The sequence below is a fragment of the Echinops telfairi genome, unplaced genomic scaffold, assembly GCF_000313985.2.
Source record: "Echinops telfairi isolate 266 unplaced genomic scaffold, ASM31398v2 ScPeMD7_5;HRSCAF=22, whole genome shotgun sequence".
Classification (NCBI taxonomy): domain Eukaryota; kingdom Metazoa; phylum Chordata; class Mammalia; order Afrosoricida; family Tenrecidae; genus Echinops; species Echinops telfairi.
In genome coordinates, this window is record NW_022103901.1 from 5,697,557 (window position 1) to 5,717,052 (window position 19,496).

The 19,496-nt window shown below is 56.3% G+C and overlaps 2 protein-coding genes across 2 annotated transcripts; one reads left to right on the plus strand and one right to left on the minus strand.

The window, feature by feature from the left end:
- Positions 1-6: 6 nt before the first annotated feature.
- Positions 7-2,717, plus strand: LOC123521232 (beta-glucuronidase-like). The gene is made up of 4 exons (XM_045286107.1): positions 7-71; positions 350-434; positions 1,577-1,753; positions 2,447-2,717. Exons 1-4 carry the CDS (start codon positions 13-15, stop codon positions 2,636-2,638), a joined length of 513 nt encoding a protein of 170 aa, XP_045142042.1. The 5' UTR covers positions 7-12; the 3' UTR covers positions 2,639-2,717.
- A 7,612-nt stretch (positions 2,718-10,329) lies between these two features.
- ASL (argininosuccinate lyase) lies at positions 10,330-19,490 on the minus strand. Its single transcript, XM_004705572.2, has 16 exons — positions 19,445-19,490; positions 16,150-16,344; positions 15,557-15,640; positions 15,301-15,357; positions 15,106-15,203; positions 13,412-13,489; positions 13,248-13,325; positions 12,660-12,712; positions 12,323-12,385; positions 12,077-12,191; positions 11,880-11,964; positions 11,731-11,790; positions 11,454-11,537; positions 10,855-10,935; positions 10,663-10,769; positions 10,330-10,522 (listed from the first exon to the last, which is right to left on the minus strand). The coding sequence occupies exons 1-16, from the start codon at positions 19,454-19,456 to the stop codon at positions 10,378-10,380; spliced, it is 1,395 nt and encodes a 464-aa protein (XP_004705629.1). The 5' UTR covers positions 19,457-19,490; the 3' UTR covers positions 10,330-10,377.
- Positions 19,491-19,496: the final 6 nt, after the last annotated feature.

Here is a 19,496-nt window from a genome sequence, read left to right on the forward strand (position 1 = left end):
CCTGCAGTGGTGATGTGGTCTGTGGCCAATGAGCCTGCCTCCGCCCTGCCGCCTGCTGGCTACTACTTCAAGTGAGTGCTCCTGGGTGCCCCTGCCGCCGTCAGGAAGGTGGGGGTCAGGTCCATGAGGGCAGCCTCTCCTGGTGGGGACAGAACACCAGCCCAGCGACTGTGGTCTGGGTCTGAGGGAGCACGTGTGCAATGCGACCCCCATCCTGGCAGCAGAGAGCAGGGGTCTCGGCATAGGCATTGGTCTTCGCCCTGGTCCTGGTCTTGGCTGGGGAGGGGAGGTGGGTGATAATGGGACTGACAGACCGTGTGTCCCCCGTGTCTTTGCCTCCTATGGACAGGACAGTGATTGCCCACACCAAAGCTCTGGACCCCACAGGGCCCGTGACCTATGTGACCTTCACCAGCTATGCCACAGACCTGGGGGTGAGCCTGGGGTCTCCACACAATGCTCCTCACTGGCTGTCCTCCTGTCCTGTCCTAACTCTTGCTAGAAGGCCCTGCCGGGGAGAGCCAGGCCAGCAATGGCCACGTGGTGGACGTTTCTGCCCACCTGTGGCTTCATCCGTAAGGCCTCACAGTGGCACACGCAGGGCCCATAGGTCTCCGCTTGGCTGCAAGTTGGCTTTTTTGGGCAGCTGCTCCTCACCTGCTCAGGGAATGTCAGGTGGGTGGGAGCGCCCGTGTTCACCGGCCAGTGTTTCTCACCAAACCTCGGCTGATTGCCCACCAGGGAGGGGACTTGCCTGTCCTTGGATTCTGATTCGGTTTAGTAAGTGGGGGTGAAGGTGGGGCTGCGGGATTCCTTCTTTGTGCTGCTGTAACAGAGCGCACCAGTGGGTGGTCTGAACAAACAGCGATCTGTTTTCTCACAGTTTAGTCGGCTCCAAGTTCAAGTTCAAGTCCAGCGCTGGGTCTAGGGGAAGGCCTGCTCACTCTCTCTCCCCCACTTTCTGCCGTTTCCAGGGGAAGGTCCTTGTCCCTGTCAGCTTCTGTTCCACAGTGCTCGGTGGCAGAGAGCACCGCAGCAGTGGCACCTGGAGGACCCCCGACTCTCAGCGCTGGACCCTCCTGCTGTGCTTGGGGAGGTTTTGAGCCGGCTGGGCTGTCCTGGCCTGGCCTTCTCAGCTCCTCAGGCTCCGTTGGTTGGATCCAGGGTCCATCTATAAAACGGCCTCCCTCCCAGCTGTCTGTGGCCCTGCATTCTCCCAGCACTGTTGGGAGAGGGTGCGCAGTCATGTGGGAAAGACCACAGCAGTCTACAGTCAGGCCACAATACTAGGTCATGGCCAGTTCAGCAGGTCCAAGCACTCTGTGGGGACAGTCTGTGAGAACCTGCTTCAAGGCAGGCTGGGCTCAGAGAGGCCAGACCCAACCGGGCAGGCATAGCTGGCAGCTTGGCCGACCACCCAGAGTCCTAGACCCGCTTCACTTCTGTTTCTGGAGGTTCCTGGTGGAAGTAGGGGGGCAGACAGGATGGCTCGGGGGCCACCGCCATCTCCTGCATCTGAGCTCCGAGGCTCCTTGGAAGGCCCCGTCAGTGAGCAGGTGACCTCGCTCTGTCCTAGGCCCCGTATGTGGACGTGATCGGCATCAACAGTTACCATTCCTGGTATCATGACTCTGGATACTTGGAAGTGGTTCCCATACAGCTGACCTCCCAGTTGGAGGCCTGGCACAGCACCTACCAAAAGCCCATCATTCAGAAAGAGTACGGGCCTGACGCCATCGCAGGGTTTCACCAGGTGAGTGAGGCAGAATGGCCGCTCACCTGCGTTGGCTGGGCCCTTGCTTCTGCTCAGCTGCCAGGTCACACATACCCAGCCCAGGCCTGGCTCCCCTCCAGGACTTAGGGCTCAGAGGCAGCCTCCCTAATGGTCTTATTTCCTGACAACCCCCCACCAACACTCCCAGTGACCTTCCTAACCCACCCACATCTGGTGTCCCCTAGCACACAGGACAAAGCCCTCATGAAGGCTTGCTCTGGTTCCCCTCCCAGGCTTCAAGCCTCCCCCCCCCCCATGATACCTAGCTTACCTGACAGGAGTCATGTGCCTTTATAAATAAAGCCATTATACTGAAGCTTTAAATGAGCCCTGTCAGATAAGCATTGGCCCACTAACCACAAGGTCAGCAGTTCAAACCCACCAGCCGCTCCAAGAGAGAAAGATGAGGCTGTGTGTTCTGATAAAGATACACAGCCCTGGGAGCCCTCTCCAGGGCTGCTGTGAGTCAGAACAGACTCGGTGGCAGTGGGCCAGGAAGCTCTGACAGAAATAACTTCTCCGAGCTGTCTGGGAGCCCCCATACCCACCTGCCCTCCTCACACAGCATCAGTGGACCCTGCAGTCTCCACAGCCCACTGGGAGCCCAGCTCTGGGGAGCCCACAGGTCAGCGGGCCCGGCCTCTTCCTGTCTCTCTCCGCCCCTCCTCCCAGGACCCGCCCCTCATGTTCAGTGAGGAGTACCAGCGGAGCCTCCTGGAGCAGTACCACCTGGTCCTGGACCAGAAGCGCCGCGAGTATGTGGTGGGCGAACTGATCTGGAACTTTGCGGACTTCATGACCGCCCAGTGTAAGTGGATGGGAAGGGCCTTTGCTGGGCTGTGGTCTCGGGGCATCAGGCGGTAAGAAGAGCTGGTCTAGTAGGTGTGGGCTGAGCAGAGCAACTTGCATGCTGGGGCCTTTGCAGCTGCAAATCACTCCCTCACCTGCTTCCCCAGTCATTCATTCTGTGGTTCAAAGAAGCCAACAGGTGGCTCTCCATCCTGAGCCACAACACCTGACTTGGCGCTCTCACTGAGAAGACCCCAGGAATCCCTGGATGGGACACACAGTTCAGCACTCAGCTACTGACTGAAAGGCTCTTGGTTTGAAATCCAACCAGAGGCACCTGGAAGAAAGGCCTGGCGGCTGACTTCTGAAAGATCAGCACCATGGAAACCCCAGGGCATGCACTTCTCCGCAGATCCCATGGGGTTGGAGCCAGGAGTCTGAATTGACTGGATGGCAACCGTGTTTTGTTTGCTTTTCTTAATAAGGAAAACCTAGATTTTGAATGGCATTTGCTTTTGGAAGTCACTTGTGATTCCATGAAGATTTATAATGTGGAAAGGCAACCGTTTTATATATTTATTATGGAAAGCCTAGACCTCAGGTGGCACCACGGGCTACACATTGGGGTACTAAGCACAGGTCAGTGGTTCAAACCCATCCAATGCTCTGTAGGAAAAGATGAGGCTTTCTGCTCCCGTGAAGAGTTACAGAAATCCACCGGGGCAGTTCTGGCATGTCCTTTTGACTGGTGGGAAGATGTAGGGATGAAGGGGGCTGTCTCCACTGAATGCTTACACTAAACAAAACTTAGCTGACCATGCCACAAGAGGTCTGAAAGAAATCAGGCACACATGAGATACCTTTGGGGACCATCCAAAGCTGGGCGTTCACAGACCAGGTCACCTAAGCCCAGGTGAGGGTCAACCTGGGCACACACACTAGGCACCAGAACATTACTGGCACACGTGTGCCTGAACTCAGCCACTACCCTCCACCACGCCCCTCAAGTGGGTGTAGGAGGGGATAAACATCAGAGATCCAGGCCAGTCTCTCTGTTGTTCCGGGGTTCCTTCCACGTGGGTTTTCATGCTCCCCGAAGTGGCCGTCTTCAGTCTGGAACTCTTGCGCGGCCCCTGCCAGGCCTTGCACTTTCCGTAGATGGACAGATCGAACCCAGCCGAGAAGCAGGGAGCAGCGTGGGAGTGATGGCCGGGAGAAGGGATGGAGCAAAGGGAGGAATGTCTGCCCTCTGCCCTCATTGGAATCAGCCTTGGGCTGTTGATATTCACCTTGGTTTTCCTGACCCCCCCTTGGGAAGTTAGAGATGAGATGCCTCCGCCATGTCCTTTTTACAAGGTGCAGCCTAGTTTCTTCCTGTTCCTGCCAGTACACTGCCATTATAAGGAGATAAAATGTAGGGGGCAATGTTCAGCAGTAAGAAGCTGAACTTGATGCTTTGGGAAATTCTCAGCTTAGATGGCAAGACGTGCTAACATCGAGAGAATCCCTTGGGGAAAGCATATGCTCTGGAGAGAAAGCCAACGGTGCAGTTGGACGACCTGTTTCTAGGGGCTCAAGGGGACTAAAAACAGTGAAAATATTCCCCCATGCAGAAGCTCTTTGAAGAGATGGGGTACGTGATTCGTGGACAGGTCAGTAGATGCCAGGAATGGAGATGGAGTTATGCAGGAAAGATTGGGGGAGGAGCTTCTCGTGTGATGGAGGGGCTCTCCATGACGTACACGCGAGACCCACAGGTTCCTCAGGAGATGCTGTCAACACAAACACAGCAAGCTTGGGTGGACAGGAATAGGTGGGGAGGGGGTGGTGGCTTAGGAATTAGAGGGCCATCCAAGCTCTCTCAAAATCCTCCAAAATTGAAACCTAACTCAACTGCCAATAGGTACAACCCTTCAAAAAAAACAAAACCCAAACCCCACACTGGCTCTGAAAGCAGAGTCGTTGGCCCAGAGGGAATGCCAACTCGTATGACCCCACAGGGCAGGCTAGAACTGCCCCTGTGAATTCCTGAGACTGTAACTCTTGAAGGGAGTAAGCAGGCCTGGTTTTCTCCTAAGGAGCAGCTTGTGGTTTTTGAACTGCTAACCTTGCAGGTTGCAGCCCAGAGCGCCAGCACTACGCCGCTGTGGCTCCATGGGCCTTGGCAGATCTTCCCTAGGCCTTGAAACAAAACTCAGTGGGGACGGTTGAGTTGAATTTCCGAACTGCTTGGAACTGGCAAACCTTCTTACCTGCTGTTTCCTCCCTCTTAAAACTGGAGTCCATAACTGGCGATGTGCCTATTCCAGTGTTTTGGGGGCTGGTGATCTCATTCATGAGTCTGTAGCTGTGAATCCATTTACTCTTCACCACCATCAGATGAGTTTCACAGGTGTATGTGCACACGGAGAGGAATTCTGCCCCAAGATGGAGACCAGAGTCTCCTTTTCTCTCTTTTTTAATCTTAGTCCTACACAGTTGGCATTTGTGTTCATTTATTTTTTAATCATTTTACTGGGGCCTCGTACAACTCTTATACAATCCATACATACATCAATTGTGTCAAGCACATTTGTACATTTGTTGCCATCATCATTCTCAAAACATTTGCTTTCTACTTGAGCCCTTGACATCAGCTCATTTTCCCCCTTCCCTCCTCCCTCACGAACCCTTCATAATTCATAAATTATTATTTTGTCAATGTCACACTGTCCAACATCTCCCTTCACCCACTTTTCTGTTGTACATCCCCCAGGGAGGAGATTATATGTAGATCCTTGTAATCAGTTACCTCTTTCTACCCCACCTTCCCTCCACCCTCCCGGTATCACCACGCTCACCACTGGTCCTGAAGGGTTCATCTGTCCTGGATTCCCTGTGTTTCCAGTTCCTGTCTGTACCAGTGTACATCCTCTGGTCTAGCCAGATTTGTAAGGTAGAATTGGGATCATGATAATGGGGCGGGGGGTGGGGGGGTGGGGGAGGAAGCATTTAGGAATTAGAGGAAAGTTGTATGTTTCACAGAGTCTCTCCTATACCTAATTTATATGAGTTAGATGAGGATATTTGGGACTTTGATCTGATGAGATTTAGACGTTTTGGACGTGATGTTATTGTTTGAGGCTTCGGGGGCTGTTGTGATGGGATGAATGTTTTTACAGGTAAGACAGATGAGAACCTTTTAAACCTGGCGGTGGACTGTAGTACACTGAACAAAGGAGTCCTGGTGGCAGTGTGTTCTGTGTTGGGCTGCTAACCGCAAGGTTGGTAGGTTGAACCCACCCACTGCTCCTGGGGAGAAAGATGAGGCTGTCTACTCCCGTAAAGATGGGAAGTCTCAGTTCTACTCTGCCCTACAGGGTCACTGTGAGTTGGAATTGACTTGAGGGCATTGAGTCTCTTTTTGGAAACACACCCACGTCCTCATCCCTGGAACCCGGGAAGAAGTTAAGTTACATGGTAAAATGGATTTTGCTGATGTATTTACGTGGAAGGGCTCCTGATGGGGACATGATTGTGGTCCATCCAAGTGGGACTGAGGTAGTCATAGAAGGACCAGAATCAGAAGGGATGATGGAAATAGGTTGGAGTCCGAGAGGGATTGGAAGGTATTACCCTGCTAGCCTTGAATATAGAGGAACAGACCGAAGTCAGGGCACCCAGGTGACCTCTAAAAACTTGACATGCCAAGGACAGATGGCCTTGGAGAGCTTCCATGCAGGGAGCATGGCCCTGCAGGCACCTGAAGTTGGCTCAGTGAAACCCACTTCTGACACCTGACCTCCAGAACTGTAATACACCTTTATGGTTTTAAGCCACGAAGCTTGTGGAAGTCTGTTACAGAATCAGTAGAAACCCAACACAAGGTCAGGCTGAGCTGCGACAAGGGGAAACGATTAAACCCGCTAAATAGCAAAACAGGAAGAGGCAGAGGTGAGGAGTAGCTCATTCAGGTTTGGGCAGAAAAACTACACAAATACTTGTTCTCCCTGGGCTAGGAGAAGTTCATCCCTTCTGGTCAGCCCAGCCCCACATGCAGTGTGGCAGTTATAACATCTCCCGTCAACTTGAGTGAAGGGGTGGAGGCTAGCCTGCCAATCAGGTTGCAGCTTGATGACCTCATTTGGAGGCATGAAGGAGCTAAAGAACTCGCAGAAGACCAGACTGTCTCTCTCTGCCTTCCCTTTCCAGCTGTTGAGACACTCAGAGAGCTGGAGGAGACCCGTGCCAGCATTGAGATGCTTCCACTGTCACTGGATCCACAAGACCTTCTACCCATCGGCCTGTGATCTTCCTGCATTTGGCATCATTGTGTGTGCTGTGTGAGTCTAAAAAAGGAATTTATGGACTAGTATCGGGCATATGGGCTAATTTCAGACTTATGAACTTAATCTGGATGGGGCCAGAATGCTTTCTTAATATACAATTACTCTTTGATCTAAAACTCTCTTACACACATATAAGTATCTCTGGATTTGTTTCTCTATAGACAATCCAGACTAACACATGTGGCCAAGTTCACATGTGGGAAGCTGATTCTGCTCTGATTAAGGAAGAACTTTCTAATGAACCAGCCCAAAGAACTCCCATGACCAGTGGGGTGTGTCTCATGGCTGGAGGCATCCCAGCCAATGTATTCTCCCCATCGTAGTCCTCCTGTGTTAGATTACTGGGATTCTTTTAACCCTCTCTGTTGTGTAATCGAGGGCTCTGGTGGCATAGTGGTTACATGGTGGGCTGTGATCTCCAAGGTCAGCAGTTCGAAACCACTAGCTGCTACATGGGAGAAAGATGGGGCTTTCTACTCCCATAAAAAGGATAGTCTCAGAAACGTAGACAACAGTTCCACCCTGTCCTGTAGGGTTGCAGTGAGCCGGCACCAACTCGGCAGCAGTGAGGGAGTACACTGTGTAATGGACACAAGGGCTTCCATTTCTGACACTAGACTTCAGATGTTCTCTGGCACTAGACTTTAGAGGCTTCGGGGGCTTCTGGCTCAGCACTTCCGGCTCAAACGTGCACGGGAAGCTCATGGGGGAATATGAGACTCTCAATTCCAAAGCAGTAGGTGTGGGGTAGGACTCACGTGAGGCTGCAACCTGATACATGGTGAGCAGCCAGGGTCTAGAGCAGGGGTCCTCAAACTACGGCCCGGAGGACATCTATCCAGCCCGCCAGATGTTTTTGCCCCATTTGTATTTTTACTTCAAAATAAGATATGTGCAGTGTGCACAGGAATTTGTTCATGGTGTTTTTTTTAAACTATAGTCCGGCCCTCCAACAGGTCTGAGGGACAGTGAACTGGCCTCTTTTAAAGTTTGAGGACCCCTGATCTAGAGCCCAGTGGTTTGCCCACCGAGAGCATAGCAGCTTCGCCTGGAGGGCCCTTGAGCCCTCTGCTAGCTGGGCCCCATCTAGAGTCTGACCCAGGAAGTCCGGGGAGAGTCTGAGAGTCTGCATTCCTCACAAGTTCGCAGGTCATCATGTGGCTGGTCTTGGGTCATGCTTTGAGACCACTGCTCTTGAAGGAGACCTGGCAGTGTAGTGGGTCCTGTGCTGGGTTGCTAAGCACAAGTTCAGCAGCTCTGCCCTGTCCCATAAGGCCAGTATGAGTTGGCTTTGGTTCAATGCCATGGAGTTTGGGCTCTTGAAGATGCTTTTGGGGACCCACAGCTTTGACCTTTTGGAGTTGGGTGCCATGATCCGACTGTTGGAGGCTTGGTTCTTCGGTTCCCAAATCTTTTCCAGCCTCCTAGGATAACTTCAGTGGGATATTCCTTCTTCTCTGGGTTTAGCTTGTTTATCTTTGTTAATGAAAGATCATTTCCTATCAGAGCCTTGGAGAGGTTTGGGCAGAAGAGGGTCTCTATGACTCTGCTGGTTGGGGGCGTTCACCCGTGAACTTTTGAACATTTACCTGGTGCCAGGCCTTGCCTCCGGCCCTACACAGACTCATGGCCTCCTTGCCAGCTGACTGACTAGAAGAATTGGTCAGCCACTTGCCCAAGGTTCCAAAGCTGCCAGGTGACAGGGTAGGGCTGGGGCCCTTGCCCTGTCTGACTCTATGTGGTTAATGTCATGTGTCAATTATGCATCCCAACGGTTTGGCCAAATAGCAAACTAGTTGTGGTTCCATTGTATCCAAAACTCCAATCTCATTGTCGTCGAATCAATTGTGACTCAGGCGGCCTGTGGGTTTTTGAGACTGTAACTCTTTACAGGATTAGAAAGCCTCCTCTTTCTTCCTCAGCACAGCAAGTGGTTTCGAACTGCTAACCTTATAGATACCAGCTCAACATGTAACCCACTACACCACCAGAGTGCTTGTTCCACAGTACAAGGTCATCCGTTCCAAAGGGTATCCTCAGGATGTGGTTGGCCGCTGGGCCATAAAGAAATATCTTGGCAGGACTCTCTCCACTCTGCCCAACCCCTAATTCGCTCGAGATCTTGGGATGTAAACAGTGACAGGTTACCCAATAAGCAAGGTAAGCGCTGTGCTTACTTACTAATCTGGGCACCCTGTCCCTGGATGGAAGTAAGCTGCCAAAGGTCTTCAGCCTGCTCTCTGCCCTTGGGATCTAGCATGAGCCAAGTGAAGTAAATTTCAATCTCTCTCTACGGGAGTTTGTTCATGTACGTACACGTACATACATATAAACACATACACACACACACACAGTCATGCACACATACACTTCACAGGCTGTTTTTCTAATCTATTGTCATAGATTCAAGGAGTCCTGGTGGCATCTTGGTTACACACTGGGCTGCTAACTGCAAGGTCAGCAGTTTGACCACTACCTGTTCTACAGAACAAAGATAAGGCTTTCTATTCCTATAAAGAGTTACAGTCTTAGAAACCCACAGGAGCAATTCTGCCCTGTCCTATAGGGTCACTATGAGTTGGAATTGATCTGTTCCAGTGATTTTGGGTCACTGATTCTATTCTGGCTCATTATAAGCCTATAGGTCGAACTTTTCCCTAGGATTTCTGCACATTTTTGTGAGAGCAGCTGTTGGGTTTGAACCACTGACCTTGAGGTTAGCAGCCCAGTGCTTAACCCACAGCACCACTGGGGCTGTTTCTCTAGAGGGTTGCTTTGAGTTGGCATAGACTCAACGGCATGAGTTGGTTTTGTTTTTGTTTGTCTCAACTCTGGTAGCAGCGGGCAAGTCCGCCAAATGGGGGCAGTGGGTGGTGTTGGCTACTTCTGGTGCAAGGGTCTTGTCTATTCACTGTGTGTGTGTGTGTGTGTGTGTGTTTGTGTGTGTACCCCTCAGACCTCTACCGACCCAGTTAGAATAGATGACAGGCTTGGACCCTCTCCCAGGAAAGGGTACATGTGTGACTATGTCCTCCCCTGCCCTGGACACCCCAGACCCCACGTCATGGTGAGTGCAGTTCTCAGAGCCTCCGGGGTGTTATCTACCCGCACTGTCCAGGCTGATGAGCCACCTCTTACTCCACATCCTGCAGCTCACCCCTCAGCCCAGCCAGGCCTCAGTTCAGGGGATGTCTGGAGTAACGTCCATGGTCAGGCATGGGGGCAGTAAGCAAGGGGAGACTGAGTAGGTGGCCCTGGGGACACTGGGGGGGACATGGGAATGGGCAGTGACCACTGGGTGGACTGTGTCCATTCGGTCCCACTGATCCCCTTTCTTTTCTGCCCAACCTTCACTCTGTGCCAGCTTCCTTGCTTCCTGGGGGTCCCCACTGTCTGCTCCCAGACTCCGGAAGCCCACCATGTGGGGAGACAGGTGGATAGGACACAGTGTCTCCGCCTTTATTTGGGGACTGGGGCCAGGAGGGGCTAGGCCTGCTGAGCCCGCAGCAGCTCGCGCACCTGGCTGATCTGCCAGTCGACGCTGGAGCGCGCAGTGCCACCCAGGGCGCCGTACTGTTCCACGCTGTGCCCGTAGTCCCACACGTGGCTCACATCACCTGAGAACAGCGGGCTGGGGGGAAAGAGGAAGTGAGCCGGAGACTGGGTGGGAAGATGGGCAAAGGCTGGCTGGCTTGAGTGGGGATGGGCAAAAGTCCCAGGCCTCCAGGTGCCCTAGCCTCCCAGGTGGCAGAGAGGCAGGGCCAGACACACCTGATGTTTTGCAGCTCCGGCAGGGACAGCTGGTTGAGGGCAACCCCCTTGGTTTCGGCCATGAACACGGCTTTGCCGGAGGCCTCGTGGGCCTGGCGGAAGGGCATCTGGGAGAAGGGCGGGATGGCTGACACCCGTGTCCCACTTCCTGGGATATCCCTAGCCCTCCCCACAGCCCGCCACCTGACTCACCCCTTTGCGGACCAGGTAGTAGGCGAGGTCGGTGGCCAGCATATCAGGGCTCAGGGCGCGTGCCATGTTCTCCCGGTGAATCTGGAGGGGTGGAGGGTGGAGCTGTCAGCTGCGAGGTGGGAGGGAAACTTGGGCCCAGAAATGAGCCCCCTGCTCAAGGTCTGGACCTCCTGCCAGGATGTCCCCTGCCTTGCTCTGCTCTCAAAAGTGCTGCTGAGGTGTGAGTGTGCTACCGTCGCGGTTAGGTGCTTTGGAGCCGAGCACCACAGAAGGAGACACTGCCCCGCCCCATGTTACCCTCAGTGGTCGCTGGAGCCCCTGACACAGCCTCTGTGTCAATCCATCTCACTGAGGGCCTTCCTCTTGTTCTCGGCCCCTCTCCTTCCCCAAACATGACGTCCTTTTCCAGGACCTGGTCTCTCCTGATCACACATCCAAAGTACAAAGTCTCGCCAGCCTCACTTCTGTGTGCAGGACCGAGCACACATCCTCTGCTCGCCCCGGTCCCCAGGACTTTGGGTGCCCTGTCCCCTCCCCCGGCTGCCCACCCAGGCTGTAGGGCTGAGGCGGGAAGGGGGAGATGATAGCGGATGTCTTACTTGCAGTGTGGAGATGACCCCAGTGGCTACTTGGAGGACAGCGCTCATGGTATCTGCCACTTCAAACACCGCTTCCTTGTCCTCCTGGGAGGGGAGAGGTGGGAAGGGGGGGGGGCTCAGTAGCCATGATCCCCACAGCCCTGTCCCCACTGCACTGAGAACCTGTCACCCTCACACCAAGACAGCCCCAGAGCTGGGCACTCAGGACGAGAGGTGGATCCCAAGAATAGCAAAGGTGCAGACCCAGCTAGGCCCACCACCCACCCCAGACCCACACCTGTAGGTCCTTGTTATAGGTGCTCGGAAGTCCCTTGAGGGTCATCAGCAGGCCAGCGCACTGAGGGGAGATCACAAGTTGAGTCTTAGAGGCCACCTGAAACACCACCCCCACCCCCACCCCGCCATCCAGACCCCCTGGCCACTCACCCGCCCGAACACACGGCCTGCCTTGCTCCGGATCAGCTCCAGGCTGTCTGGGTTTTTCTTCTGGGGCATCAGGCTGCTTCCAGTGCTGGGGACAGAGATGCGGGGTCTGAAGGCACGCACCTGGCCCCTGGCCTGCACAGAGGTGTGGCCTGGCCAGCGCAGGGGTGTGTAGGGGCAGCCTGGGGTGCTTGTTGTACCTGTATGCATCGGAGAGCTGCACGAAGCTGAATTCCTTGGTGCCGTAGAGGATGAGGTCCTCGGCCATCCTGCTGAGGTGGGTCATGCACAGGGACCCCCAGAACAGGAACTCGACTGGAGGGAGATGCAAGAGGCTCGTAGCCACCAGCCCTTTCCCACTCCCTGCCCAGCCTGGACAGGCTCCAGTTGGGGACTCACCAGGGTGGAGAGGCAGGGGCAGCGCAGGGACTGAGCCCACAACTCACCCACAAAGTCTCGTTCACTGGTGGCGTCCATGCTGTTGAGGGTGATGGCCCCAAAGTTCAGCTCTGGGAGGGTGTGTACAGGACAGAAGGAGCCAATGAGGGGCTGCGTTGCGGGCAGGGCAAAGCCTCCCCCCTTCCCCTGCAGGCTATCCGGCCACCTGCCCTGGGGTCCCTCAGGGAGGAGGAGGGGCAGGCAGCCCCAACCATGTCACCCCTGCTTCTCTGGCCTCGGAGTCCCCAGGAGTACGTGCGCGTGGTGTTGACAGGAAGAGCTGCAGGCCCACCCTCTCTGAGTGTCTGTGGGCCCTAGGGTGCTAGATGCAGGGCGATGACTCACCTGCTCGGAGCAGCTCCCGGTCCACACCTAGAGGGTTGCCTGCAATGGCCCCGCTGCAGGGAGAGGCCATCAGAGAGACAAGGGGGGCGGGTGGGTGGTTAGAGGGACAGGGGGCCAGCAGGAGGAGGCTAAGAGAGACAGAGGGACGGAGAGACTGGAGGACAGAGGGGTGGGGGAGGCCCTCAGAGGACAAGGGTCAGAGAGCTAGGGAATGAAAGGGCAGGCGGATGGCTGGAGGGACAGGAGCATGCGGGTGGTGGTTGGGGATCTGGTGCCGGGAGGCACAGTAGGCTTGGCATGTGCACATGCATGCCCAGAACCAGGCCTTGGTGGTAGGGCCACCCGCCTAAGCTCAGCCCTCTCCCTGGCCCAGTCCCTTCCTGCGACCCTCCAAGGCTCCACAGAAGACCCTGCCCCGCACTGTCAGCTTGCTGGCCATGGTGTGGCTGCCCTGCCTTCAGGCACGCAGCACAGGAATTGATTCCCTGGACTTCCGTCCGCCCCAGTTCAGCCCTCCATTTCCACGTGACTGTGATGGCCCCGCCCCCCGCAGCACACCTAGCCACTTCAGACCCCAGTTGAGCTCACCTCCCCAGGGGCAGGACATTGATGCGTTTCCGCACCTCCAGCAGCCGCTCTGAGTCCCGGGTCAGCGCCACCGCGTGGCTGCGGGCAGGGTGGCAGGGTCAGTGCAGGGCAAGGCTGGAGGCGGGCCAGCGCATCCCCCCCCTCATCACAGCCGTGGCGCCCACCTGAGGATCCAGTGGCTCCAGCGGATGGGCTGGGCCCTCTGCAGGTGCGTATAGCCCGGGAAGAGGACATCCCGCTCCCTGCAGGGAAGAGAAGGGGCTGGCGTGGGCAGGGCTCTCAGGCCCCTGGGGTCCTGCTGGCCCTGCAGGGAGCAAGGATCTGTCTGCATCAGGGCTAAGCCAAGTCTGGGGCTTGTGCAGCATGAGGGAGAAATCCTTAGTAGGGCCGGGTTGACCCCAGGTCGAGCCTGGCATGGGTCGTGCCTATAGCTGGGCCTATTTCCACTTTTCCACTGGGCAGCAAACCCGACTACAGGGGCCGGAGCAGGCAGGAGGCACCCAGTGGACGTCTTGTCAGTAGGGGCAAGGTAGGTGTGTCTGTGGGTTCGGGTTTTTACCCTTCACTATAACTTTGTTGTTATGAGCTGCTGCCCCACCCCCTCACGTTGACCACCCCTGCCCCCCATGTACAGAGAAAAGCTGCCAAGCCCTGCACCATGCTATCTGTTACACATCTCATCATGAGCTGGATTTTAGAACTAGATCACCAGGTCTTTCTTCCTACTCTTAGTTGGAAGCACCTCTGAAACCTATTGGGCATCATAACACATGAGCCTCTGCCCACAGACGGGTGGACATCACAGGGGTGGTCCCCTCTGTGGTGCATTGGCAAGGAATCCAAAGTGGGGTCGCTCACATGGTGAGCGAGAATTCTGGCGCCGTCCCTAGGGCAGCCCCCGCCATCCCATACAACCCACCCATGTGAATAAAATGAGGACTGAGTTTGGAGCGCTCATTAGTCTCCAGCATCCTGGGATACTGGTTGCCTAGTCGATTCCCACTTAGCAACCCTGTAGGACAGTGGACCCCAGAGGGTCTCCAAGGCTGTACGTCTTTCCGGAAGCTGGCTGCCTCCTTTTCTGTCAGTACGCTGCTCTCCAAGAAGTCCCATGAAAGTCCCCAGTCCAGGAGGCTTCGGGAGCCTGATGTGAGAGGACCGGGTTGTGGGGCAGGTCTCTGCCCAGCAACACACTGACAAAGGGGCCCAGTGGCTGCCATCTTTGAGTGGGCACAGCTGCTTCCTGATCCACTCAGAAGGAGTCGATTCCAGCTCATGACGCCCCTGCACCAGGACGTTTGAGGCTTTAAATCTCCACCAGAGCAGACGGCCTCATCTTCCTTCCGTCAACAGCTGGTGCTGTTGACCACAGGCTTTGCCCTTAGAAGCCTAATGCTTAGCCCGTTGTGCCACCAGGCCCCTCGTTTGTTTCCTACTGGGGCAAAACGATCACAGGCAACAGAAATGGTGGCTACGCAGCATGTACGCTGCCCTTGTCTACCACGGCGACTGCTAAGCCGTTTTGAAGCTGCATCCGTTTTCAGTGGCTGATGTTTTCAGCAGCAGATCCCCAGGTGTTCGCGCGAACTCGAAGCTCCAGCGGAATAAAGCCAGGGACCCCGCCGCAGCCACGGCCAGTCCCTTCTCCCTCGCCTCTGCCAGCAAGTCCTTTCAGCTAGCCTGGCCTGGGGCCCGGGGCCCCGGGGCCCGGCCGGGGAGGGGTGGCTGCCCCTTCCAGTTGCTCTCTGTAGGTCAGTCCTTGTGTTCTGGGACTCTGGGTTTTTGGGCTACCTGGCTCGGGGAAGATCCTGCTGCCCTTGCGCCCCTCTTGGCCACCTGGGGGCGTCCCCAGACTCACGCTTCCGCCCGGTCCACCATGCTTTTGATGAGATCCCGCAGGTGGGCAGAGAGGGCTGAGCAGGTCTGCCGCATCCACAGCCGGAGGTCAGTGACCACCTGTGGGTAGGCGGCGGGCGGAGGGGCGGCTCTCAGGGAAGAGCCCAGCTTGGGGGGCGCAGGGAGAGGGTAAGAGGGGTGTGGGGAGCTGTGGCACCTGGTCATTACGGCTTCGCCCAGTGTGCAGCTTCCCTGCCGTGTCTCCAATGAGCTCCTGGGGGCGGGGACACCAGCCGGTGTGAGGGGAGCTTCCTTCCCAGCCCCCCATCTTCCCTCCCTACCCCAGAGCACCCCATCCTTCCCAGTATCTCTGCAGAGGCCCCTCCTCACGTCCCTCCTGCACTTTCAGAACCCAGGGCAAGTGAGAAGTGAGGGAGGTCCCAGCCATGGAGGGCGGGGGGCATGAAGCATACCTTCAGCCGCCTCTCATTGGCTGTGTGGATGTCCTCATCATTGGGGTGTACTTTGAAGGTGCCCTGGGCCCACTCCTCAGCCACCTGTGGTGAGTAACAGCACTCCGGTCCCCAGGTAAGCCACCCTCTACCCTGTCCTACCTTCCACCTTTCCACCTTTCCCCTAGATCAGGGCTAGTTTCCATCCAGCAGTCCATGCCAGAGGGCCTCACAGCCCCATTCTAGAGGGACCTGGGCTGAGGGGGGGGAGCATAGTGCCATGGGGCCACTAAAGGGTGACAAGTGGCAGTTGCCAGGCACATAGTGAACCAGCAGGCATTTTACCCCACAGTGTTGGGCTGCTACCTGTGAGGTCAGCAGTTCGAACCCACCAGCTGCTCCTTGGGAGACAGATGAGGCTGTTCACGCCTATAAAGCTTCACAGCCTAGAAACCCCACAGAGGCCATCCTGTCCTATAGGGTCACTATGAGTCAGAGTCAACTAGGTGGCCGTGGGTTTGATGTCCCTGGGTTCATAATGACCACATGCTGGGTGCCGGGGCCTCAGGGGCAGGGCCTTGGGGGTCGGGAGGGGGGCTGGAGATGGACAGTACCTTGTCTAGGCCTTGCAGGATCTTCTCCATCTCGGCCTTGGTGAGCAGCCCCGCCTTCTGTAGGCCCCGGCTATAGGCCTTACTGCCCTGCACGTCCACTTCCCACAAGTTCCGGTCATAGGTGATGGACGCGTTGAACTTCTCCATGATGGGGTCCACAGAGCCCACAAACCGGCCACCCCATAGCTTCCCGCTCTGGCCAGGGGAAAAGGAAAGTCATGTGTCTGATGGCAGTGGGGGCCAGCAGGCAGGACTGTCCCCATTAGAGAGATGAAGAAACTGAGGCCCGGAGAGGGTGGGGAACTTGCCTCAAGCCACGGGGGAGGGAGGATAGGCACATGGCTACACCCTGTGGGTATAGCTTGTTCCTGTCACATGGCACCTCCCCTGGGAGGTGGCAGCAGGGTCCCAGAGCATCTAGAACTTTCTCAGGGTGGGAGGTTCCCCTGGGACCCTGAGTTGGAACCATGAAGTCTGGCACGTCCTGCCCTGTGAGGGTGTGCCAGGCATGGTGCTAGTCACTGGGCATGCTCTGACAGCCATGCTCTGAGGTGGGTGCCAGGACTACCCCATGATACTGAGGAGGGAACAGAGGCACAGCACTTATGTAGCTGGCTCTGGGGACTGGGGGAGGCCGGGACTGCGCCCAGCAGTCTGTGTCCATGTGCTAACCACATCCCACCACACCTCTCAGCTCAGCTGTCCTGGACTTTGGCTGCAGGGACAGGCCTGGGCTTCCAGTGGAAATGTGGAGACCCCTGAGGGCCCCACCAGGCCTGCTTCACTCTCCCTTCCCTACCAGCTGGGGGAAGGGCCCTGAGCCCAGGTCCCCATCCCCCACCCCCACCCTCCATATACACACACACTGCTCTGGCTCTGGACAGCATTCCTGACACACCCCTGACCACTTGCCTCCCAAGAGCTCACCCAGAGGCCAAGGGTACAGGAATGTGCCTAGGTTTTGAAAGAGGGCATAGGTCTGGGCACATGGTAGGTGCCAAAGCCAGACCAAGTGAGTTGCCAAGCGAGCTGGCTCCATCTCCTGATGGCCCCGTTCGAACCAAGCTGCCAGGCCTTTCTTCCGTAGAGCCTCAAGCTGGACTTGATCTGCCCACCTTTCGGCCAGTAGTCGAGCACTTCACCATGTGTGCTACCCAGAGATCCTGGGGCAGGAGAAGCACCTAGCAGATTGGGAAGAGATTACGGCAGGCAGGCGTGTTAACGTCCTGGCCTCTTGTCCCTGGGGTGGGAACATTCTGGCCCCTGGGGACAGGTGTCCTCCTCTGAGTCTCCTGCATTGCCCCTGGCCTCCGCAAGCCACTTGACACTGAGCATATTGTGTTGTCATTGTTGCCGGGCACCGCCCAATCGGTCCAGACTCATAGCAACTGCCATGCACAACCCTGCTGCGTCCTGCGTCATCCCCACAATCATTTTGCTAACGTGTAGGCCGAGGTGGCAGCACCTGTGACAATCCATCCACAATAACCTCCCTGTAAGAGGGGTGCGCAGATGAGGCCTATCTGATGTGTGGTGTGAGCATGTGATGAGATACTTGCAAAGTGCATGCGTCACACCAGTGAGCCTGGCCCTCAGCTGGAGATTACTAAGGGAGTGGGGAAGGCTGCAGGGTCTTAGCTACCCCCTGCTTTCTGTGTGCACCCACTGGGCGGGCCAAAGCCCTGCTCTGGTCTAGGTTTCCAGCTGCCCCTGGCTGCGGAGGACTCTGCCCTGCAGAAACTGCCTTCTTCTGCTTCCGCCCTGGAGCTGAATCCTCCCCTGGCCTGCTGCATCAGCTCTGGGTCTCAGGGCACCATGTGCTGCCATCCAGACCAGCCAGGTAAGATGGGAGTGGCCTGCCTCCCGCTGAGCCAGACAGCCAGGCCCCACCTTACCCACTAACCTCCTGCGCCTCCCCACCAGGATTATTAGTCATAACAACACCACTACTAACAAGCTGGCTGCTGCCAAAACAATTAGTGCCAACACACAGTGCACAGGGCTGCCTACAACCAGCATGGGTCTCCTGAAGGCAATTTACTAAACTCAGGTTAAGCCCCGCCCACTGTTGAAGCCCCACCCCTTGGGCTTCAAGGAGGCGGGGCTTCAACAGTGAGGAAGTGAGGTGGGGGCTGGTGGAGAGGTTTAAGTATGGTGGCCGAGGGCATTGCTCCAAGTCAGGGCACATCTGGGCTGGAAGGCTGCCTCCAGGACCAAGAGGCAGGCCACCATGTCGGGCTGGGATGACTGGCGACATGCCAGCAAATCTCAGTATTGCTAAGAACGCGTTGCCACGAAGTCGACTCTGGCTGATGATGACCCTGTGGGTGTCAGAGGGCTTTCAGTAGCTGAATTTTCCTACGCAGGTCACCAGGCTTATCTTCCCAGGTGCCTTTGGGTGGACTCGAACCTCCGATCTTTGGGTTAACCGACACCATCCGGGCTTATGCACGGCTTCTAAGCCTTACCCTGCTCGGTGAGGCGGACACTGGCGCCTCTGAGAGATAAAGACAGAGGCTCAAAGAGGTCTAGTGACACTGGTTCACAAACCAAATCTGTTTGGTTTCAAAGTCCAGGCCCGGCCCCGGCCCCCCTCCCCACCCCCTCCCAGACCATCACCTATAGCCTAACAGGGCAGTCTTTCTTATCCCTTTTACACTGACACATGCAGGCCCAGCGAGATGAAGTGGCTGCAACCCTGACTTGGTGCTTCCCTGGGCCAAGACCCCCCCTCCACCTGCATCAAGCAAACGTCCCGTTTTCGTCCCAGCCGCCCAAAGCAGTGAGCCTTCAGCCCCTTACAGAGGCAGCCTGCAATCCACAGCCCCATTTGTCAGATGGAACAACTGAGGCCCAAGATGAGCTGGAGGCTGTGCAGCTGGGAACCAGGCAGTGCCTGGCGGAGGGCAGCAGCCCTGAGGCAGAAAGTGACCTGGCTCTGGGGGAAATTATGACTCCTCTCCACAGGCAAGAGCAGCTTCAGGGTCACCGTGCGGGCCAGACAGGAAGGGGTGTGAAGAAAAAGAATGAAGGCGGGGTAGGGGGGGTCTGGTGGCTGGGGCCAGTCCAGGCAGCGATAAATAACAGGTGGAGGCTTGGAGGGTGTCACCTGGGGGTGTCACCTTTCCTTAGTAGCGTGAGTGGTGGGCACGCTGGGGTGAGGGACACATGAGGACCCAGGTAAGTCTAGTTAAAGGTGGCCCGGGAGGCCCATGCACAAGTCAGACCTGGGCTGGTCCGGGGACACCCTCCCCAGGTCGGCAGCCCCACGCCGGGGTGTCTGGCCCCCGCTCACCTCCGATGCCATGTTGGGCGGGTCCTGGTCGCTGGAGCCTCGATCCTCTGGG